This window comes from Astyanax mexicanus, chromosome 14, assembly GCF_023375975.1.
Source record: "Astyanax mexicanus isolate ESR-SI-001 chromosome 14, AstMex3_surface, whole genome shotgun sequence".
Lineage (NCBI taxonomy): Eukaryota > Metazoa > Chordata > Actinopteri > Characiformes > Acestrorhamphidae > Astyanax > Astyanax mexicanus.
The window spans coordinates 37,710,454-37,735,961 of record NC_064421.1 but is presented as its reverse complement, the minus strand read 5'-3'; the positions used below and the strand labels follow the sequence as shown (position 1 = coordinate 37,735,961).

General features: G+C 36.7%; 1 protein-coding gene across 2 annotated transcripts in view; it reads left to right on the top strand.

The window, feature by feature from the left end:
- spata17 (spermatogenesis associated 17) overlaps positions 1 to 21,489 on the top strand; it is a 64,157-nt gene extending 42,668 nt beyond the window's left edge. For both annotated transcript variants that reach the window (XR_002650310.2, XM_007237296.4), the window contains one exon: positions 21,213 to 21,489. Coding sequence is in view for 1 of the 2 variants with exons in the window: in XM_007237296.4 (XP_007237358.3) it covers positions 21,213 to 21,293 (81 nt within the window). In the remaining variant the exon portion in view is untranslated. The remainder of the gene's footprint in view (positions 1 to 21,212) is intronic.
- The last annotated feature ends 4,019 nt before the right edge of the window (positions 21,490 to 25,508 follow it).

The window sequence follows — 25,508 nt, the reverse complement described above, 5'->3', positions numbered from 1 at the left end:
AAACTCCAGAACTGGAGCACTGCTGCTATTTCTTGCTCGAGGAACCCCCGACTTCTTGGCACACTTGTCAGCAGCCACACAGTGCTAAAGACCATGCTAACCACTTAGTCCGGAGTTCACTTTTTTGTGACTACTATGGTTCATATGTGTAGGATTAACGTGACTTGTAGAGGAAAGAGAATGCAAATTTCAGCCCAGTAGCTGTTTAATATGTTGTTGCTAGGTGGTTGCTATAATAGATTAGGTGGTTGCTAAGACATTTCCCAGTAGTTAATAGGTGGCAGCTATGGTGTTGCTAAATGGTTGCTATAATATTGCAGGTGGTTTCTATAGTGATGTTAAGGGATTGCTATGGTGTTGCTTAGTGGTTGTTATGGTTTCTCAAGTAGATAGTAAGTGGTTGTTAGACAGATGAAATGGTATCCAAGTTGGTTGCTGTTGTGTGTTTGAAATGGTTTCTATGGTGTAGCAAAGTAACTTTTTTACATTAATAAACTAAAATTACACTTCATTATTTATTTACCGTATTTTTCGGACTATAAGGCGCACTTAAAAACTTTTAATTTTCACAAAAATTGACAGTGCGTCTTATAATACGGTGCGCCTTTTGTATGGATTTTACTCGTCAGGTTGTAAGGAGCAGTAAACACACACTCCGTGCAGCGTTATAGAGAGTTTCAGTGCTATACAGAGTCCAGAGCCGTGCAGCTCCGAGGCTGAGCAGCAATAGCATTAGCTAGATGCTAACCGCTAAGCTAGCTAGCTTATTCACTGAGATCAGTATTATCTAAATTTTACTCGTCAGGTTGTAAGGAGCAGTAAACACACACTCCGTGCAGCGTTATACAGAGTTTCAGTGCTATACAGAGTCCAGAGCCGTGCAGCTCCGAGGCTGGAGCAGCAAATAGCATTAGCTAGCTTATTCACTGTTCAGAGATCAGTATTATCTAAATTTTACCCGTCAGGTGTAAGGAGCAGTAAACACACACTCCGTGCAGTGCAGCAATAGCATTAGCTAGATGCTAACCGCTTAGCTAGCTAGCTTTTTCACTGTTCAGAGATCAGTATTTTCTAAATTTAGCACTTTTAATACTGCTGGAGCAGTATTATTAGAGTTAGATGCTAATCGCTAAGCGTTCACCGTTCAGAGGTGAGTTATCGGCCTGTAAGTCTGTGCTGCTTTGCCTGGCTAGCATTAGCTAGATGCTAAGCGCTAACTCTCTCAGAGGTGAGTTTTATCAGCCTGTAATCTGCTTGTTTACAGTGTTAAAACAAGCTACGGGGGACGAATCGCTAGCTAATATCTCACTGTCTTACCAGAACACGCAGGATTACTCAGTGTAACGCTGTCGTTTAAGTTTGGGTTAACTTTACTAGTTTAGGTGACTAGCTAGCGTGCTAGCGGATAGCTATGCTAACGCTGGTGCAGCAAGCCTTAGTGGACATCTGGAAATCTAAGCTTACTGTAAATAAACTGAAGCACGTTACTCACCCAAATAAACAGTTTTCAGGAGAGGAATCTGTGTAGATTAATATCCAGCACTCGTTTGACTTTGAAAGAGCTAGATTTGTATACTGAGACGCTCCACCGGCAAGCGACCACCCCCGGTGGGGGAAGGGAAACATGGCGCCACCCCTGTTCACTTTGATATAGGCACCCTTTCTAGTGTCACTTAACGCGCCTTATAATGCGATGCGCCCTATGTATGGAAAAATAGCAGAAAATAGGCGTTCTTTGATAGTGCGTCTTATAATACGGTGCGCCTTATAGTCCGAAAAATACGGTACACATAAATGCATTTAAAATAAAATAACTTATTGAAGAAAAAAAGGGAAAGGGCTGAATTGTTATCCACCAATTTTCTGCTTAATTCCTGATATTTTGACTGAATGGGTTCATTGTTGTGAGTTCAGTTGGATTGGAAGTTGGATATTCACATTTCATGCTCATGTCTGGTTACTTGACGCTCTAATGTTTAGATTCCGTGACCATGTTAATACTTTTATCTTTATCAGACACCAGTCAGCAGTTTGAAAAAAAAGGAAAAAAAAATCAACCTTCCTAATTCTCAGTAGAAAAGCTTTGTCCCCTGATGACGATCCCATACTCTAAAAGGTAAATTGATTCTAAAGAGGAAATTAAATGGCTCTTATTACACTGTCTAACTAGTAAGGCAGTGTCATCTGTCTGTGGGTGATGAATGTGCCGTGTTTGCCTACCTTTGGCGGGTGGTGTTGAGAAATGCGCTGCACACAAACCTGCTTTCTAATGAATTTCCACTTCCCTCGTTCCTTTTCCTCCTTGCATTGACTCACATGAAAATAATGATGGATATGGTGATTTTCAGGTGCATTTGTGATTAAATTATATCCATTCTCTTTTTTTCTTCTCCTGCATTTTTTCTTTTCTGTTTCTGATCCACTCCTCCGCTTTTCCACTCCTTCTCTCCCCTACACTCTTTCTCTTCTCTGTTTCTCTCCCATGCACTTCTCCTCTCCTCCACTCCTCTTCTCCTCCACTCCTCTTCTCCTCCACTCCTCTTTGGTAGTGTACCTTAAGTTCTGTTTTTTTTTTCCCTGAATGAACATATCTTAACCAGAAAGCAGCCGTGGTTTATCTCTGTTGTAAAGATAAAACTATGAAAGATCCTGGCAGCTGTGGACACACTCACATACATAACTAATGAGCTTCACCTCTGATATTTATAGGTACGTCTTTTTCATTTTCTTTACACAGTTATTTGAGCCATAAAATCTTCACTTCTTAAATAACAAGAATGTGTTTATAGGGTGACTAACCCATCTGGTCTTTTGCTGACTGCTGTGGATATGACTTACTTTAGGTTTAATCATTTTAGTTAAAAAAAAAATGTGGACACACATTTTCTTATTGAATTTTCTTTCTTTATATGATTTTGCACGTTGTTAATATAATATTGAAAACACTGAAGCTATAAAGGAACACAAATTTTGTACACAAAAAATGTACACTGTGAAACTTGTGTTTCTTTATTATTCTATAATGGAAAAAATAAAGAAAAATTAGGAGGTGTGTTCAAATTTTTGACTAGCAGTGATGTGGTGTATGGTGTAGCATAGTGGCTAACAACAGCTTCCTTCATGTTGCAGCCTAGGATTTAATTCCCTGGCTGTGCAAAGCACCACATGCTAAAGCATTAAGTCCAGTGCTCTGGACTCAAAACACTTATGCCTTAAATGCCTTAAATGTGAAATCTAAATGTTAATATATCTAACACAAGTTAACCAGAACAGTGTTTGATAATAATAATAAAGACTTGTTGTCTTCTATGTAAAGTATTTTCTTCAAAGTAAATGGTGTGCCAGCATGCCTTATCTGAGAAATACAGTACATTCTTCAGTGTTTCCTCTAGGATTTTTGATTGTGAATCAGAGCACTGCTATCTAGAAATCCAGCCGGGAGTGTGGGAGAGAGCCTTCAGGTTCAAGTTCATATTAATGCTTTACTCACATAAATTAATTGAAAGAAAAGTGTTCAGCATCAAATATAATGCCTGGTATTTACTTCTGCGTCTTCACAAATGGGCAGTTTTTGTTCCAGCTGCAAGATATGAGCTGTAGAGGGCTAAGATATTAACATTAGCTGAGCTAAGTTAGCCATAGCATTTTTTTGCTAATTAAAAAGCATTTTTTTTATTTGTGTACTGCATGTAATCTGCTCCTGTTTTATGTGTCTCAGTATGGCTTTATTTAATTTAGTATTGTCAATCTACTGTGTGGCTAAGAATACTAAGAATCAAACAAGTCTCAGAGTTACGAAGTGTCAGTATGCGCTAGCGTGCCAATGCCTGTGTGCAAAAGGTTTTGAATTATTGGGCACAGCATGTCTGGTGTACATATCCTTAATAACTTAACAGTCAGTATTTAATTTTCTAAGTTTTAGTGAAAACCTATTAGTGATAAGCTGAAAAAAATCAACTTCTGTGCCTGATTTTAAAGTAGCATTAAGACTACACATCAGACTTCTTTCTCTTTTTTCTTTCTCACTTGATTCACTGGAAGCACAGTGAAGCACAGCTCTAGAGACAGTTGTTTATGTGATGTGCAATTTTTTGTGTGTGTTCTGAGACAGGGAGGTACTCAGTGATTCCCATGTTTAGTACTAATTTAATACTGTGAGTCAGTGCTGATTTATTTTTAAAAGGGCTGGAAACAGTACAGTGAAGAGGCGAGACTGGTGTGTGGACAACATAAATATATTTTATGACTAATTTAAATACAGATTTTACCAGGATATTTGCAGACACTTAAAAAGTCACATTTGTGACTTACATTTGTTTATATCAAAAATGCCTTAATTTGTCTTACAGTTTCTATATCTATATGTCTCCAAAAAGCTAAAAAAAATAAAAAACACACAGACAGGAAATACTAATTTGTCTTTTTAAAAAATCTTACATTTACTTTTTCCATACTTGCAGATACCCTGTGTTACAAAACGCAATTTGGCAACTTCACTCTGACCCTGCCTTTGAAGGTACTGACTCGTAATATCTCACATGATATCAAAGCATCTTCTCCAACTATAGAGCATGACACTTAAATGCATGTTTATTTGTATGCAAAGTGTCAACGTATCATCTCTGTGTGGAGTACTGGTGTTTAATTGAGCAGTTGTGAAAGGCCTAGTCCAGGCCAGAGCTCGGGCAACTGCGCGTGCGGTATGCTGCACCAGGCCTGTTATGATGATGGCAGTTTCTACTGATGCATAGTGAAAGTCCAGCTGGTGGAGATGACGGCTGACGCACGCTCTGTAATTAGCACGTTAGTTAACATCTACTAGATGAGGATGGCCCTGTGCAGGGCAGCGCTTGCCCTTTGTGTGGCCGGAGCCTTGTGTTTTGATGTTTGCATTATCACCACCAGCGCTAACAAATTGAAGCACCAGGGCTAATTACAGCGTCTAATGAAGTGCAGGCAGTGGCCATGCCTAGTCGCAAAAAGCCTCGCCATCGCCTTGCATTAGACTTTCATCAATCACGCTTTTAAACTGATATATCTCGCCGGTGAAAGCTCCGTACGCTGCTTGGTCCTACATTTTTCCCCTTCCTCTCTCTCTCACTCTCGCTACGTTTTTTAATGTTGCTTCAGTAATTGCTTTTTCAGCCACCCTCCCTCCCACCAACACCACCTCTAAGCAGGACTCCAACAATATCTTTTTTCTGAATTTTAGATGCTGGAAGGCCTGGTGGCAGCAGGCTAATATTTAGCCTAAAATGCTGCTTTGTTACAGCCTTCTCTTGTTAATCATCTGCAGGATAATGCATCAAAATGATCCGCATGATGTACGAGCCGTGTTTAAAAGTGAATGATATTCATTATGAGCCATAAATAAGTAAAATAAAAAGTAGGACAGCCTGCTGCGACTCCAGGCTAGCAGACGTCCAGGTTTTAGCCCTACACAAGCGCACCCACCCGCGCGCATCGCACCGGACTACATTAGTGACCAGGAGGCTCCGGGTGATTCACTATAACCGTTTTATGGGGTGATAAAATTTCCCGGCCCCTTCATTTGCCACGTTATAAACAATTCTCCTGACGTGCCTCTTACCTTTTATGTTCTATATGTATCAATTAACTCCACACTTTCTTCCATTATGTCAGCATTTTCCTTTTTATCATTCAAGCACACAAGTAATGTCAAATAAACATGGCTTGAAATATGATTTAAAAGGGTCTGTGTTGAAGGCCTTTTAAAGACAAATACAATGACTTTTTTACAGTTTTTCTTACACATTGTTCCCTTGTTATTTTGTGAGAAAATTATTATTTATTTTCAGGTTTTATTCATTAGCACTTGATTTACATTTAGAAACCCCAGCTGCATTTTATTCTGTATGAATATCTCATGATGAACTGTGGGTGCAGTGAGTGAGTGTCTTTGAGAGCGCAGAGGAGACTGACTGCACGTCACACTGTGAAGATACATATAAGAGAAGAGAATGTTATTCTATTCTCTATTCTGTTTTTAGTTTATGCAAAAACTGGGTTTGCAATACTGAATATTAATCAAGCAATCAACCATTATTTACACTGGAGGGGGACCCTCATTTACAATGCCGCTGTGCAAAAAATATATAAAAAAATAATTAAATAAAAACTGACATTTACTATAGACAGATAAAATATATGCGTAAAAAGGTAAAAATAGGACATTTTAAAAAGATCATAAAAAATGTACACATAAAATATATATTTTTAAATAAAGTAAAGAATTTATACGTTATGAAGAAAAAATAATAGTATTGAAAATAAAGTAAATTGATTAGAATAATAAGAAAATATAAATTAATATTAATAAACTAAGAACATGGCAATAATGGGAATATATATAATATATATATATATATATATATATATATATATATATATATATATATATATATATATATATATATATATATATATATATTTATATAAACTATTTTGATAAATAAAATAATAAAAAAAATAAAATTAATAAAAACTTAAGTAATATAAAATATAAACTCATTAAAAAAACTAATTTAAAACAATAACAGGCTTTTTGAAATAAAAAAGCATTATAATAATAGTTTAAGTTTCAGTTAGTTTTAGTTTCAAAACATGGAAATAGCTGCACATTTTGGCATTTTGCCTGATTTCTCTCTTGGTTTAATGACAGTAAATATAGTAAACTCCGCTACGCGCGCCTGCAGCTTTTTAGAGTGCTGGACGGAATTTTAATATAATACTTAATTTTAATTAATATATTTTATATTCTAATAAATTTGCCCTGGTGATAAGTAATGAACGCTAACTTATAGCTTGATATTTTTGTGTATTTCAAATGTTTTATGTTTTATATAATTGATGGGCAGCACCAGACACCAGAGTGACAATGTGGTTTATTTTTCCAGATATAAATAAAAATAAAAAAAAGGTGATTTTCAGTTAAATAATAGTGAAGTAAAATGAACAGTGAAAATAAATGTATGTTTAGTCAAAGTGCTTTTCTCTTTTCATTTTTTATTTGAGTTATTTATTTGAGTTGATGAGTTTTTTTATATATTATTTCTCTCAGCGTGTCTCTCCACAACCATGCAACAACCAATCAGACTTTTTTCTGAATTTCCCAGAATCAAATCAGCGCTCTGAAGGCAGATGCTGAAGATTTGAGTATTAATTACACAAAACTTTCTCAGCTGCGTGATCATGGCGAGTGAACGCAAAACGGAGAAAAGGAAGAGGCGCCATCAGCTTATAAATTCGCTGTTCAGAACCATTTTGGCTTCAGCGTTGAGTGTGATGAACAAGAAAAAAGACAGTCAGCAGATAAAGCAGTGTGATATCAGTTGCCTGTTTTGACTCATGGTAAGAATTAGTGTTCCTTTTTTAAAATAGATATTGTGATTTGAATTCATCTGTGCCTTTTTTCTATTTATTAATTGGCTCTGCAAGTGTTAAAAACATACTGCATGTTGGAGCTAGATGATATTGATATATCAAAACCGAATCGATACCGTGGCCCAAGAACCATGATATGAACCGAACCGTGGCCACACTGTACCATTGCATCCCTTGCATATACATTAACAACTTTTATTTCATTAGTTTATATTACAGTTACAGTTCTTTGAGTTTCTACGAGTATTTTACTCAACGCAAAGTGGCTAAAAAGTAGCCACATAAAATACATTTTGACAGATGGATTAGATAACCTTAGCACTGACTGGGAGCTAAATACTGAGCCTGGGTACCAATGCATTGGCCAGTTGGCATAATGGCATAGTGCCATTATGGGCAGGTTAATAGGCTAAAAGTTAGAAAGTTATCAGTCCAATCCTTTTCTTAACTTTAATCCTAACTATGCCCATCTCAGTGTCTGAACCTCATATCATCAAATATATCTAATATAATGCAGTACTGAAGCAGTATACAAATGGATTTCAGTAGCTAGAGGTTCCACTATTACTCCCTCAACTCCTGACTGCAGGATGAGGCCCTTTTCACTACTAATTAACATATGTTTAAATATTTACAACTTAAAAACAAAATTATTTTTTTTAAATAAAAAGAAAAATAGCACTAGGGGGTGCTTTACCTTTTTTGTCACAGAAATCGCATTTAGGGCTGGAAACTTAATCTTAAAATGTTTTTCTTTTTCACTTGGATTTGGTCCCATCTGTAGCTTATCACAGTTGAAACGGGTTTTTTGTCACAAATTACCCTTTTCTAAGTGAATTATTTACTTGCAAATGAAATAACTATATATTTTTTTATTATGATATTTTCACACATTTCAAAAGGGTATTTGCATTTTCACTTTTGGATTTGGATTTCAATCAAGATTTATAATGAAGACACTTAAAATAATAAGTAAATACTGTAACTGATAAAATAGTTGATATATGGTCATTTGTTGGATGGGCTAACTTAAAATACTGAAAAATACTCCAGAAAGGTCGCAAAAACATTGATTTGTGATTTGATCAAAGAATGTGGCATAATGTGGCATTAGAAAACCAGGTCTATGTTCAGCAGAATTGCTCTGATTGCAGACTGCACTTCACCATCACTGAGTAATATTCTCCCCTGAATATTGCTTTTAGTGAAGTGCTGTTTAAAAATAAAATCTGTCTAAAACACCTCAGTAACACAGAGAAATCTCAGTATCTGACCAGCGCTTCTACAGTAAGAATGGAAATCAAAGATAACCCCCTTTAAAAGCATCTTTGCATTAAGCTGTTGTCAGTAACTCCCCCTAGCAGCGCAGCCCAGCCTCTCTTTAATAGTTACGCTCCAGTGAACCAATATACTGCTGTCTCTCAGCTTTACCTGCCTTACATTCTCCACCAACACCGTCACCGACTCTCAGCCTTCAAACAGCCAGACATGACAGCTTTCATATCCCACTGTATGGAGTAGAAGTCAGCAAAGAGCAAAATGCAAATGTACCTTTTATTACAAGGAGGAAACACATGGAAAAGATGCAGATGCAATCTGAAGGGTCCACTGAGAACAGCAACAAAAAACAGAACTGGTTAACAACATAACCCCCTCCCAACACCCCCCACACAATAAAAAAGGACACAATAAACTCAAACACACACACACACACACACACCCCAATTCATGTCTAATCTCTGTCCTTTTCTTACTTGTCCTTGTATTGTAATACTACAGATGTCTAAGTCTATTGGTCATCTGATCTGATTACTTTAATAAGTACTTCAGCAGTAATAATGGTGGTACAGTATAAAAAAGTGAGTACAGGCACAGCACAATTATTAATTATAACTATAGATTATACAGTCAATTATAGATAGATGGGCCCTATCGTACACCCCGCGCAGGGCGTGAAGCGTGGCGCGTTGCCATCGTACACCCCGTCAACAGTCTATTTTTAGGTACATTTCTGGTGTGTTTTTATCTTGGCTGCAGAAAAACAGATTGCGTGATTGATCCCCCAAAAGGACGTCTAAATTCAACAGTCAGTCACGCACCCAAAACTAAATCACCCTGCGCCCTGCGCTCCAAAATACCCCATACATCACTTCTTTACCACAGAAAAATACATCTCAAACACAGCCTTTAGCAATTAACTTTAAAAATAAAATATACTTAAAAATCTGCACAGTAACTATAAATTATTATTAGTTATATTTATTTCTGTCAGTTATAAGGTTTATATTTATGTTTAGTACATAGACTAAATAACTGTAACTTAATATAGCAGACTCAGGCATTCTGCTGTTTAAGAATTTCAACAGATGCTTATTCTCACTCAAATGCTGGAGTTTGACTGAATATAAATGTATTTTATTTAACTGAAATTCACTTTTATATCTGAAAAATAAAGCACATTGTCACCCTGGTGCTTCCCGTCAATTATGTAAAACTTAAAACATTTGAAATACACAGAAATATAAAGCTATATGTTTGCATTTGTTTCTTATCACCAGGGCAAATTTATTAAAATATTAAATATATTAATTAATTAATTAAAATCTTGTCCATCGCTCTAAAATTTTGCAGGCATGCAAAGCTTGGCGCAGTGCGCACGGCATTGTGCGCAGTCTTCTAAAAAAAAAAAGATTTTTATAAATAAGGTCGGACAAGTGTAGTAAAATTCATGTTATTAAATTCAGCAATTATTATTATTATTATTATTATTATTAAAGCCAACAAATTTACTGATCATTAATCAAGAGAAATCAGGCAAAATGCGCTGCGTCTCTCGTTTTTTAATGAGTTTATATTTTAGATTATTTATTTTTTCATTCATTTAAATTATTATATAATATATATATATATATATATATATATATATATATATACATGTTCTTAGTTTATTAATATACATTTTATAATCTCTTATCATTCTTATCATTTTACTTTACTTTCACTGCTATTATTATTGTCTTCATAAGATGTAAATTCTTTACTTTTTATGTAAATTTTCATGATCTTTTTAAAACTTCCTATTTTTCCTTTTTTTCGTATATATTTTATTCGTCTATATTAAATGTCAGTTTTTATTTTTATTTTATTTTTTATTTTTAATCCCTTTTAAATTGTAAATGCTCAGCGGCATTGTAAATGAGGGTCCCCCTCAAGTGTAAATAATTGATTGCTTGATTAATATTCAGAGTTGCAAACCCAGCTTTTAAATAATAAACAGAATAAAGAATAAAATAACATTACTCTTCCCTAAGCTGCTGGTTTATCTTCACAGCGTGACGGCGCAGTTTCCTTTGCGCTCTTAAAATGGGAATGAAGGTTAAGGTAATGACTACAGACACACTGATTGGTTTATTTCACTTTACGCCCAAAACACACCCATGAATAATTAAGGGAATTAAAACACTTATTTTTCACGCCCTTACCATACCAAAGATACAGGACACGCCCCTAAATCCAGCTGTTCCAGCAATTACCTATACGCTATAGAACGTTAAAATTGGGCCCATATATCTCACTTAATACAATGAGGCATGAATAAACAAAAAACACATAAATTCAAGTTAATAGCACATTATTTATAATCATAAAAGTTGCAAAAAAGTTTAAAAAGCGCTATATAAATACATTTTATTTGTGTGAAATTTGTGCAAATTGTAACTTAAATTGTCTGTTTGCAGCAAATATCTTTTTAAAAGCAAATAGAATTTTATTAATGCCCTTTAAACCCTTCAGTGCTTCAATTCAGTGCAACTTTTTTCATCTGTAATTTAGGGAAATAGTTTCTTCAAATGACTGCGTAAGTAGCACTCAGTTATCTTCAGTGCATATAGACTTACTCAACTATACCACATGAAATACATCAAATACATCTCCTGAGACACCAAAGATCAACATTTGAGCAATAAAATCTTCCACTGGATTTATATTTAGGTGTGTAGTAGTACATAAGTATAGGACTTGCTGAAAGCATTAAAAAATAGTTAAAAAATAAGGCAACTTATTATAAATGTAATTATTTTTGAATATGTTTTATTATTAAGAAATATATTTTTAAAAATGCCTAAAGTTATGTAAAACATCAATAGTAAAATCAGCTCTGAAACAGGTGGCACTTATGCTGTGACATGGGTTCAGGCCTTTACTTGTGTGTGTGAAATCTCATTTAAATGACATGAATTGAGGCCTTTTCAAATAATGTTCCTGCTCAACATCGATATATTACATAATTACATCAAAACTGCATTACTGTGGTATTTGCTGCTTAATCTTACATCAGTGATTAGATCTACTGTGTGTGTGTGTTTGTGTGTGATATGCACATTTAATATGTATTGAATCTAAACAACTAGTAACGTATTGTCTTATAGTCTTAAAAACAATGATAATAAATCTGGCAACCCCACACATTGTCTACTAAATACACCACAGGTTCAAAGGTTATATTAAGATTGAATTATAGATGCCACACTACAGGATAATCTATTAAGATCGTCGCTGATGTTTACCCTGATATCAGGAGACTTTTTGCAGTTGTTGGGAGTAGCAAATGTATTACCTGACTAAACAAGTTAAATGTTTAGCTAACATTAGTGCAACTGTAATGCAGTTCTTGCACATCTATAGTTAATATACAACTTTGCTTTTACACCTACACTTTTCTGTCCAGATCTACAGACATTCAAGTTTTATCTGAAACAAAACAGCAGGTGTAAAAAGATGTTGTCAACCACAGTCCTGATCAAAGTACCAACATTTGGAACAGTCAAAAATTTTGTTCTCTTGGTCTAAATCAACTGAACCGAAATAAATGTTTTAATGTAGTTTGAAGTGTAAATGCAATGTTTTTTTCTACGATATATATTACAATATTCAACAATGCAGGACCTGTAATGTCACCAGCAACGCCCCCACCCGCACACTGTCTCACGTCAGAGGTCCGGGCCGACTAAAAGCTGAGTCAGAACCTGAGAAAAACAGCAGAACAACAATAATCATCCCTTTAATCAGGCATTTACATGGCCTTTTAAAGGGTACATCATTTTTGTTTTCTGGGATTAAAAGCATGATTTCAACTTTAACTGAAAATATTTGCACAAAACTCTGCTGAAATGCAGTGCACAGCACATGCGCACATCGCGATGACTGTGCTTAAACGATATAGCGTGCAGCCGTAGTTTGGGCTTTCAGACCAATTACAGGATACTGAGGCACCCATTAAACAATAGAAGAAGAAAACCTACCCTTGGTGTGCATGCGTGTGATGCAGCAGTGTGGGTACTACAGATTTTTCTAGTGATTCCTGTATCTACTGTAACTGTAAATTTTTCCTGTAAGGAGGCAGAATTCAGTACAACACAGTCTGTTGTGCTAGAACAGTGGTTTCCTAAACTGTTGTAAGGGTACCACTGGTGGCACTTAAAGCATTCCAAGGTGGTACACAAGATGACCTGCATTAAAATATTAAGTATTGAAACCTTTAGTTTCCACCTGTAATTTTTAACAATATTGCATTTGTTTGTGTTTAGTGCATTACCAGTTAATACCTGTATGTAGGCCTAGACTTCAGGTCTTCACTCTCACTACAGTTTTATAATTATTAACATCAATTAAACTCTGTGGAACGCCACAAGAAATGCTATATCAACCAGTCACCAACAGTTCACAACAATTTCTGCATTGCAATTAATAGCTAAATAAGGTAATAAAAAATATGACATTTGTATGTGTGCATGTCTAGCTGTGTATAAGCATGTGTGTGTTCCTGGGAAATGGCTTGTAGGTGGTACCCTAAAGATGTAGCTTGGTCATTGGTGGAACATGGTTTAAAAAGTTTGAGAACCACTATGCTAGAGAACTGATGAGAGCTCCTAAAATTCATATTGCATTCCAGTATTGTTCACACTGCAGTTGGGAATAATGTGAATAATGACACAGCAGTGTTTGTAGCAGCAAAAATGCTGATTCAAAATCATTATCCTCTTATGACAGCCTTTATTATCTCAGGGAGGTTTTTCTTATCAGGAATAAAATGTCCCAGAATTCTCAGTTTTGGGGATTCTTGGAGTCAGAGATCCTAACATACAGTATCTCCATCTGTTCAAACATGTGCCACTCATTTACACGTCCACCCACTGTCACACCATTTGTATATGACTAATATATTCAGAAAGGACATTAGTGGTAGTTTCTGATGCGTTTGGGCTATCTCTACATAATCATGTTAAGACTAGGCTGAAGATGACAGTGAAGAACGAGTGAGATTAGGGAGGAGCAGCAGCAGGAGGAACACGAGCCGGGTCATTTCTGAACTACAGTTATAGGGGAAATCGTGGAGACTCACGCTGATGAATGAAGGCATTAAACTCTGTTGAAGGAGAGGATTAGAGGAATAGCTCTGACACCCAGAGCACCAGAATGTCTTCTTTTTAACCTGACTGAAGTAATAGGTGGCATAACTAACAGTCAACATCAGGCCAAATGAAAGTTTTACACATGTTCTATACACAGGAGGGGCTCAAGTAATGAATATTTTAGTAGTCTACTTATCTGCTATTTATTTTTAACCAGTTAGTCAAAAACTGTATCTGCTACTCTTTCTTTTACTGCTTCCTGTGGACATGGATTTAATTACAGTTGTAGATCGATTTAGGGTCCTTAATCTGTCAACACACTGTCAATTGTCTCATTAAACCAGTTTTGTTATTGTATGATTACTGTCATAAGTTATTTTCATATAAATATTTATAACTGTTCTAATTACCAGCAGGGTGGGGGGGGGGGGGTTAAGTTGGACAGTTTATAGTGTTAATTAAAAAAAAACTCCCGTAATTCAATGGTCAACCAACCTCACTCACAAGAAAACAGCTTACAGCCTATACAGGTTGGGTCTGTTCCAGATTGAGCTCTGTATACGTCATGGTTAGATTAAGTGAAAACAAGTAGAAATTAAATCTGATTAATCTGACTACGTACAGAAGAGTGAGTGCTGAGACTGAGAGGACTTCTCGCTCTGTGATTGGACGATCAAGCTCTTCTCTTCTCTCGTCTGATCCCATATCATTGGATATGAGACTTTGAAGCCATCATCTTTATCTCCCTCTCTAATGATACTTTAATATTCTGTTAACACATGCAGATCATAATACAATTAAAGCTGATTCGTGGCCTGTTTTGTTGTGAGGATGCGCTGGCGGTGGAGCAGCGTGTCGGTGCAGACCCCTCGCTGAGACCCTTATTATGTTTGTTTTTGTCTCCAGCGCTCCTTCGCCCACCTCAGACTCCAGTCACTTCCGCACAAGCAGGAAATAAATAAATAAGTAAATGTGATGATAAAATAGGACTTTGGTATGTGGAATGCATATTTCATCAAGCGTCTGAATAAAGCTGAATTATTATGCATTGCCATCTTGGGGTTGGACTGATTACCATATACCATAAAGGGTTTCTTTTTTATCAATCTAACCCTGATTGTTTTTTGCCTGTAGATACCCTTTAGCATGCATCTGCCTCCCGATTCTGGCTGCAAGAATATGGAATTTTCAGCAAATATTTTCCTTATCTTTGGAGACAGAGGTAGTTTTCAGTGTAGTTCTTTGCACTCTGAGTGTATGTGGTTTATACATGTAAAAAATGGAACGGCATATTATCATCACTATGAACTCTCTAATACTGACTGCTGATGTATATTAATCAGGGAGATAAATATGTGAATAAACGTGATACTTTGTTTACAAGATCTATACATTTAAAAAGTTGCATTAAATCAACAACAGTTGATAATGGAGTCTGAAGGCAAAAACCCAGACCTAAGTTAGACTCTCATTACTGAATACAAATAAATCCTCACAGCACTGCTCCAAAAATCTAGCATAAGGATCTATCTGCAGACTAGGTTCTGTAGATACTTTTTGTGTGCTTTGAATTTCCACTTATTCTAACTTGTGTAAAAAGAGGTGTAATATGTCCCCTTTAACCATTTGAACCCAGGCCTATTTAGGTGTGTTTTTTCTCCCTTGTTGTCAGTTTCCTTTCACTTATTATAACACAGTTAGGAGACAGCCACATGCTATTATTGATCTGTATAGGTATTTGAGCTTGAATAAGTAGTTAATCCCTCCAAACCATACACTGAGTTCACAATGTTTTCTTCTGTTGAAAAGTAAATGTAGACCTAAGGATCATTTTGTACTTTTGAGTGCATTTATATTGCTTGTACCTTTGGGGAACAGTGTACATCTATAGTACCTTTTTTCTGACTGGGGAAATCAATATAGAATTAAAAACATTTTTTTATAATATTTTAAAAGTTTACTACTATCAACAACAACAGTTTTTCAGATATTTAGGCCCATGTCCCTTTTACAACCATACCTCTTGTTTTTGAGTGTCATTGCCACATGCATATGCAATTTACTGGCTTCAGTCTGTACTTTATGCGGTTATACATTTTCGTGTACTTCATGCACTGGGTACACTTGATTTGATCATATGCTTTTCCTAGTACCTAAAAATCTACAAACTCTCTGACCTGTCATCTGGCCTGGCTCCTCAGTGGAATCTCAAGAGCAAACAGCAGCGGCGGCTTTAGAGGAGTCGTGAAGCAGCCGTGTATGAAAGAGCCCTCTGCCACCGCTGCGGGGAATTACGCCATCAACTTCTCGCTAGGTAACATAATGTAAACTGGTTTGGGCTGGGGCCTGGTGAGATGTCAGAGTGTCGGACTGCGAAAAGTGCATTGGACGCATTAGGACTTGACAGGGTCCTTCTTGAAATAAGTGAAATTAATGGAGCTCTTTTCATGTACGACAAGGCCGCAGCACCCCTTCACACTGCTTACAGTCAGAGAAAAGTCAATACTTTTTTATTACTCGATGCTGACCTACATTCTGCACTACAAGTGCTAGCCTGCTAATTGGTTTCAGGGGGGAAAAAGGACAACTTCATCCCAAAGAACGCTGAAGCAAATAAATCAATCTTTTTTGCTCCTATATCTTTTTTTTCATTGGGTAAGGTTGAGGAGAGAAGAAAACAAATGCTAAATTACAGCGGCACCAAGGTAAAAAGTGTCCCTACTAATAACTGCAGTTAAGCAGCTGTTCAACACGCACTAATGCAGAGGTGCCAGAGTCCAATACTTCAATACGCTTTACTATTCCCCCTGCTTTAACACACTCATGAATGCATTGCTAATTACAGGCAGGGTTGATGGAAGGTGTTTTAAAGGCATTGTGAAGTGTTTCAGACCATGAACCAGGCACCACGTCTTTAAAGAAACAATAAGTACTTAATGACAGCAGGCATGTAAAATGGCTTCCACATTCCAATTTTAAAACACTGTAGTGAGTGGTCTGCACTGCCCCCTCCCTGTGAAGCTCGTGTGGGTTGCCAGGTTGAGAACACTAAACCTACACGAACAAGCTTAACACTAGTTCAAGAACTTTTCCAATGGCAGCATATCACATAATCACAGCTAAGTTGAGTAATTAAATTGAGTAAATATAGGATCAAACTATTAGTTTCTGTTGCATATTTAGTTCTGTCAACCAGTACTAGTGTAGCTCTCAAATACTCCCTGCCACTTCAACATTTGAATGTTGAAATGTTTTATAATTCCCTTTCCTACTTGCAGGTGATTGTGTGTGTAAACTTTGTGTTGACCTGTTAAGGATAAAATAAGCAGCTCTGCATCTTGTAGTCCTTCTGGGCTCAAGCTGTCTCAATTTATCAAGCGTATTATCCGTATTATATTTACTGAAGTTGCTTCATTTATTTTAAAAGGATACTAAGGCTGCAGTACACTGTGTTAATCTGCTATTGTGTTGCATACCTTCCAATTCTATAGATAATTTTTCACCTATTAACATTTTCAAAAAGTTCAGAGGGTGAGAGAATTGCTCACGTCTGATGTTTTTATAATTTTGTTCGCCTTTACGTCAGCAGTTCATTTTCAGATCTATAGTCAGCTGTTTAAAGAAGTACCATTTAAAATCATCGTTAAAAATCCTTAAATTTTCTGAAAAATCGTCAGTGCGCCTTATGTATGAATTTTACCAGTCAGGTTGTAAGGAGCAGCTGAACTACAGCATTATAGTTTAGTTCTATAGTTTATTTCTCCAGCACCGAGACTTGAGACTGGAGCAGTATTAGCATTAGCTGCTAATTACACTAAGTGCTAGCTTTTTGGATGTTAAGGGGCGGGTATATCGGACTGTAGCTTGGTGCTTATCCCGACTAGCACTGCTGGAGCAGCATGAGCATTACCCGCGAACCATGCTAATCGCTACTTAGCTCTTTCACCGTTTAGAGGTGAGTATATTGGACTGTAGCCTTTCCATTAAGCATGATAAAACAAGGTATGTGGGACGAACCGACAGCTAATATTGCCTTGGGTTACTGAAACACTTCCTCAGGTTACTCAGTGTAGCTCTGTCTGGCTAGCCTTAGTGAAAATCTGGAAATCTATGCTTACTGTAAATAAATGGAAGCGCTTTACTCTCCCAAATAAAGAGTTCTAGCACCTTAAAGTACCAAAAATATGGTATGTGGTTGAGGAAGTAATATTTTCTATTCCTTATTTATTTATTTATTAATATTTATTTGTTTCTTAATTTTGTTACTATTTATTTTTTGAACCGGCAGGTTCAGTCTGCTTTAACAATAGTAACTTTAAAAAAGTGACTTTTAAAGCCAGGGGCTACTATGTACTAGCACTATGTATGTACTAGTAATTACTTAAAGCTTGTAATCATTAATGAGCATGAAGCTGTTTAAATAATGCTAAATGATGGCTATTCATTTTCATTCACAATATTTGCAGTATTATTATTGTATATTTTTTATGTTTGTAACATATAAACTATATAAACATGTAAACTAATAATTTAAAGCAGAAATCCACAGATTTCTGAAAGAATTTCTGTATATTTATAAAGATCTAGAGAGACTTGGTTGGTTAACAGGATAGTTAATTATGCTGTTGCTGGCAAATATAGTTCAAATTTACATGAAATAGAATATGCCGCCTAACCTGTTTTTACCATCATTTACAGTTTCAAATCATTGTGTGTAAATTGAGTTTGTCCAAAAGTAATCCATATTTATTATTATTTATAATAAATATAATAATAATAATAAACCTCCTGTTTGACTCACAATGATGATTGACTCCACCCAGAGTTCAACATCTGTGGAATGGTGTTGTTTTGCCATTTAATTTAATGACAAATAACAAAAAGGTCTTAATCCAGCCTCTTCCCTGCTATAGCTCACCCACACCAGTGAAGCAGTCAAACCGTGACCAGATTCTGTTGTGTAGCGCAGAAACGGACAGTTTTCACCATTGTTGTGAGAATTTTGAGGGAGTACGTTTTTGTGGAGTGTCCGGTCGTGTTTGCTACGCAGTCGTTAGTGTCAGCGCAGAGCGGTGTTTACAAGGGCAGCTGGCTGCAGCCTGTCCCGAGGCCCCGGCAGACAGATGATTGTCATGGCGGTGGACGCTGACTGACAGAGGGATCACATGCGTGCCTGCGAGAAGGAAAAGCGTCAGTGCCCCAGTCTGTGACATTACTTCGTCCTTGCTCAACTTCTGCTTTTTTTAGTCGTAAAAAAAAAGAGAGAAACAAAATATATAATTAAACCCTACTCTCTCTCTCGCTCTCTCTCTCTCTTTCTCTCTCTCTCTAGCCTGACTTCACTCTGCACTTGTTCTCTTTGTTATCCGGACGTCGTGCTCCGCTCGGCCTCTTTGAATAGTAAGTAGCACTGGAGAAAAAGCGGCCTGTGTTAGAGCAGGTCTGCCTCTAGGGGGGGTTGGCGAGCACCGGCTCACACCTACAGAGACCCCGGCCTGCTGTAGTGCAGCAACTAGGCCACAGCAAACGGCTGAATCCAGTCCAGCTATAAATATCTGACGCTGTGTTTTTTCTGCAGAACTGCAAAAAAAGAGGTCAGGATTTGTGTTGTGGCTCCGGCATCCATCATTAACAGGCTGACTGAGCTCAGGAAAAACTATTAGAGCTATGATGAAGAGGGCATGCTACTCCACGGCTAACATCACATTAGAGGAACGAGCCACACAGCAGAGGAGAGTGTGTGAAGCAACCTCATTGCTTCCAGTGATCAGCATTCATTTAACTCTGTCTTAGTCTAAACTTTATTTTGTCTCGGTCTTGTCTCAGACCCAACATTTACTTCACACAAACCTCTCTGTCTTAGAATTGTTTGATTGGTCTTTTTTTGGTCTTGTTTGTTTAATTGTTCTCAGACTCTACAACATTAGTGCACTAATGTGAGGATTATATTTGTAAACAGTGTAAACGTAACAGTCAGAGGTGTTATGTTTACACTGTCAGGTGTTCGTGTTTAAGTGACCAGAGCAGGCGCATGTTAAGGATAAGCTAGTGTCTGAATTTACTTGTGTTTCCCTATAAAGCACTACACTAATGAGGGAATATGGAATTGTTATGACTGGTCTTGTCTTGGTACTTTTTACTTATATCAGCCTTGTCTTGCACTCTACATCATTTTTACTCAAACTTAAAGTTACTTTGGCTTACTCTTGTTTCTTCCACAACATTAATAAGTTTTAGTCTTGTTTTGGTCCAGCTTTGCTGATCTTACCTCTCTCTCAACATTAGTTTTAAGTTGTCTAGTATCTGTTTTGCAATAAATTTGACAAAACAGAGACGACAGTCATATGATAAAATTTGGCCTCCATCTGTGCGTTTGGAGACCTGCCAAACCTGGGTATCGGCCCCTCAATCTTTGCGTTGTTGGCCCAGGCACCACTACTGCCCTCAGTTCTCAGTTCTTTTAATACTCTTTTTAATATTTAAGTAAAACAATGCTGTGCTGCTACACTGAACATTGTTAAAATCAGCATATCAAATTACTGATATCTAGATATCTAAAATAAATCTGAACTTGGTTCCTGGGAGACAAACAAAACTCATCTTTAACCCTGCTATAGGCTTCAGAATACAGTAAAAGTACAGAGTTTAACCTAGGCTGATATTGCGATTTATCATTTTGAATTTTATATTATAGTGTACATTATATTTAGTGAATGTAAAGGTGTCAGTTTTGTCTGCTCTTGGTCTTGACTACTGCACAGTCTTGGACACAGAGTGTTCTGATTGCAGTCCTAAATCAGCTTTATACAGAGCTGTGCCAGAATATTTTTTACAAACATACTGACATAGAAATAAAAAAAAATAAACAATTAGAAGCAGTATTTACAGTAAACATCCAATACCTTGTTTATCTAATTAGTCCTCATTTACTTGTATGAGCTGCTGGTGGAACTGAACAAATCCACACAGTGTCTACATACAGTGTCATACAGTGTCATTAGAACCAGCTGATGTCACTTTCTGTTGTAGATGTTACTTGTAGAATGTCCCAGATGTTTCAGATGGGGAAGTGTATTACGATAACTGGACTGAGTGAAACCCAGGGACACATGCAAAACAAATTACATCTCTGAGGGATTTTAATAATTATATTTCATTTAGTTTTTATATATTTCTTTAATTCCATATCTTACTTTTGCAATTAGGCCAATATACAAGACACTATGATTAATAATGAAATGTATTTTAAAGTTTTTTGATGTGCACATTTATACATGCAATTTCCTGAGGACAGAAATGGCACCCATTTGTTGTAACTGTCCCAAAATTATAGGACATTATACATACTGTCCAAAACATGTTTGTAATGACTAAAACATTTTCTGTTTCTGTTTTCAGCCATTCAAGACTGTCTTCACCTCATGCCAAGTCTTTGAAAAGTATGGACGACTGTACTCTAATGCAGGGAAAATTGTCTAACAGAAAAAAGGGATATTTGGTTAAACAGCTGTTTGTTTTTTATGTGATTATACTGTGTTATTTGTTATGGAATACGTTTGAAAAAAATGTCTCATGTCATACATTACTCCCACATTATATTTTTCATTGTAGTGCACTTCTTACATCTGTGTGGTTTAATTTCCCAAAACATTGTTAATAAATACTTGTATATTCATTCTGTCTCTATCCAGGAAGAATCACTCTGACAGATTTGATTCGATATTTGATGTTCACAGTGCTGCTGGAGTTTTTAAACACTGTGTCCACTCACTGTCCACTTCACTGAAACTTCTACCAAGGTGCTCCAGTCAGACAGAAGCTCTAAATCTGTTGCTGCACAGTTTTGTGTTGATCATGTTCTAGTCCTTCATCGGTGCCCACCGGACGCTTTTGGGTTGGTGGACTATTCTCAGTCCAGCAGTTATGATGAGATGTTTAAAAACTCCAGCAGCAGTGCTGCATCTGATCCACTTACTGTACCAGCACAACACACACCAACACCTCATACACCACAAATACTGAGAATAATAACCCACCACCCAAATAATAATAGCTGCTCTGTGGTGGTTTTCTTTCCTGTGGGGTCCTGATCATTAAAGAACAGGGTGGGTGGAGGATAATCAGAAAGTATGCAGATAAACAGATACAGAACTACAGTCTGTAACTATTATAGAACTACAGTGTCCCATATGATCAGTGGAGCTGGTAAGATGGATAATGGGTTTAGAAAGAAAGAGGTTTCTATGTTGTACTTGATCAGTGTATGATAATTATACTTTCAGGATAAAAAAAACATGTCCTGATTTTATGGCTGTGATGTGAACATGTGACTCAGAACAGGGAACTGCTCCACAAACAGAGGAAACGTTTGTGGTCATGTGACGTGTTCAGTGCTGCGAGACACAAGTCCTGACTTGACAGCCATCCATCAATGGACACATGCCAGGCAGGCAACTTCCTCATCGCCTGCGTCCAATCTCTCCTCCTCCCGGAACCCCGGGCCTGTTTCCCACAGTGCAGTGCCTCCACCCAGAATAAATGAGCTTTAATTCCACAGAGTGGAGGAGAGGCAGAACCGGCCGGGCCAGGCCTCCATACCCAGATTTAATTTCCACAAATAATTCTGAGTGCTTTGTTCTGTTGTGTCAGTGTGTGTGTGTGTGTGTGTGTGTGTGTGTAAGCGGGGCCCACTGGCCACCGTCACCGCCGCCTCTGCTGATGAATCTGAGGCAGAAGCGGTGGTAATTTGGAGATGCAGGAGCTATCTCTTTGATTGCTCTCAGTCTGAGGCAGTCCATCACTTTACAATATCTAAGCCACCGCTGACTCCTGTCTCCCAAAAAGAACGGAGGAAAAGAAAGAGAAAAGGCTGCTTTTCCATCAGAGCGATTACAGAAAACACCTCCATCTGACTGCACACTTCCACTCCCAGTTTACTAAGTATGTTCAACCCTGCCTCTGTACATGTGTGCTATCAGTATCACTCAGTCTCCAAAAACAAGAGACTTTTCTGTATGATTATTTCTTACTTTTTATTTGGTTGCTTCAATTAAACTTCACATATACTGGAGATCATTCATTTAATGTTTGTATTAGAAATGTTAATTAAATTAATGTAAATCCTGCATCCTGAAGTGGACATTGGCCTAAAGCTGCTGTTTAAATTTATTATTCATCCCACTTCCTTAACAGCCTGGTCTTGAGAGCAATTTGTATATACAGCTCTGTAAAATATAAAGAGAGCACTTCAGTTTCTGAATCAGTTTCTCTGATTTTGCTCTTTATAGGTTTATGTTTGAGTAAAATCAACATTGTTGTTTTATTTTATAAACTACAGACAACATTTCTCCCAAATTCCAAATAAAAAATAATGTCAGAATAAGAAATGACTGAAATAACAACAAAGATGCAGAGCTCTCAGACCTCAAATAGTGCAAAGAAAACAAGTTCAGATTCATAAAGTATTAATAGTTCAGTAATCAATATTTAGTGGAATAACCCTGGTTTTTAATCACAGTTTTCATGCATTTTGGCATGTTCTCCTCCACCAGTCTTACACACTGCTTTTGGATAACTTTATGCCTGTACTCCTGGTGCAAAAAACAAGCGGTTCATCTTGGTTTCATGGCTTTTGATTATCCATCCTTCTCTTGATAATATTTTTTTCAATTTGGTAAAATAAAAAAAAAACTCATATTTTTTTTTCCTGAAATGTATGTGCCAATTCAGGATTTCTCAAATTTGCACTACTGAAAGCCGTTTATCTCTAAAACAGCAAATTTTACAGTAGATAATGGAAGTCAATGCAAAAAGAGTTTCAGGTAATTTTATATAATTTCTATTTGGTCCAGTCCTGTACTTTAAACCTTAACTTAACCTACTCCTCAAACCTTAAACCTAAACTTAACCTAAACATCAACCTTAGACCTAAACTTAAAATAAACATTACCCTTAACCTAAGCTTAACCTAAACCTACACATCAACCTTAAACCTAAACTTAACCTACACATCAACCTTAAACCTAAACTTAATATACACATCAACCTTAAACCTAAACTTAATATACACACCAACCTTAAACCTAAACTAAACCTACACATCAACCTTAAACCTAAACTTAACCTACACATCAACCTTAAACCTAAACTTAACCTAAACATCAACCTTAAACCTAAACTTAATATACACACCAACCTCAAACCTAAACTAAACATACACATCAACCTTAAACCTAAACTTAACCTAAACATCAACCTTAAACCTAAACTTAACCTACACATCAACCTTAAACCTAAACTTAACCTACACATCAACCTTAAACCTAAACTTAATATACACACCAACCTTAAACCTAAACTAAACCTACACATCAACCTTAAACCTAAACTTAACCTACACATCAACCTTAAACCTAAACTTAACCTAAACATCAACCTTAAACCTAAACTTAATATACACACCAACCTCAAACCTTAACCTAAACCTACACATCAACCTTAAACCTAAACTTAACCTACACATCAACCTTAAACCTAAACTTAACCTACACATCAACCTTAAATCTAAACCAAACCTACACATCAACCTTAAACCTAAACTTAATATACACACCAACCTTAAACCTAAACTTAATATACACATCAACCTTAAACCTTAACTTAACCTACACATCAACCTTAAACCTTAACTTAACCTACACATCAACCTTAAACCTAAACTTAAACTACACATCAACCTTAAACCTAAACTTAACCTACACATCAACCTTAAATCTTAACTTAACCTACACATCAACCTTAAACCTAAACTTAACCTACACATCAACCTTAAACCTAAACTTAACCTACACCTCAAACCTTAAACCTAAACTTAATATACACACCAACCTTAAACCTAAACTTAATATACACATCAACCTTAAACCTTAACTTAATATACACATCAACCTTAAACCTTAACTTAACCTACACATCAACCTTAAACCTAAACTTAACCTACACATCAACCTTAAACCTAAACTTAACCTACACATCAACCTTAAACCTAAACTTAATATACACATCAACCGTAAACCTAAACTTAACCTACACATCAACCTTAAACCTAAACTTAATATACACATCAACCGTAAACCTAAACTTAACCTACACATCAACCTTAAACCTAAACTTAAACTACACATCAACCTTAAACCTAAACTTAACCTACACATCAACCTTAAACCTAAACTTAAACTACACATCAACCTTAAACCTAAACTTAACCTACACATCAACCTTAAACCTAAGGTAAACCTCTGTGTGTGGAGCGCGTGGAGTTCTGGGGAATGTATAGAGTTTTTAGAGTGTTTGAAATGTGTGGAGCTGTGTGTCTAGTGTGCATCTGTGTGTGGAGCTGTTTGGGGTTGTGTGGAGATATGTGAAGTGTGTGGAGCTGTGTAAAATGTGCAATTTGTAAAGTGTGGGGCATGTGGGGAGCGTGTAGGGTGTTTAGAATGTTTGGAGCTCTGTGGAGTTTGTGGAGCTGTGTGTGGTGTGTGGCTCTGTTTGGAGCTGTGTGTAGAGTGTGGAGCTGTGTGAGGTATGTGCAGTGTGTGGCTTTGTTTGGAGCTGTATTAAGTGTGTGGAGCTGTGTAAAATGTACAAAGAGTGTGGGGCTATGTAGAATGTGTGAATTGTGTGGAGTTTCTAGAG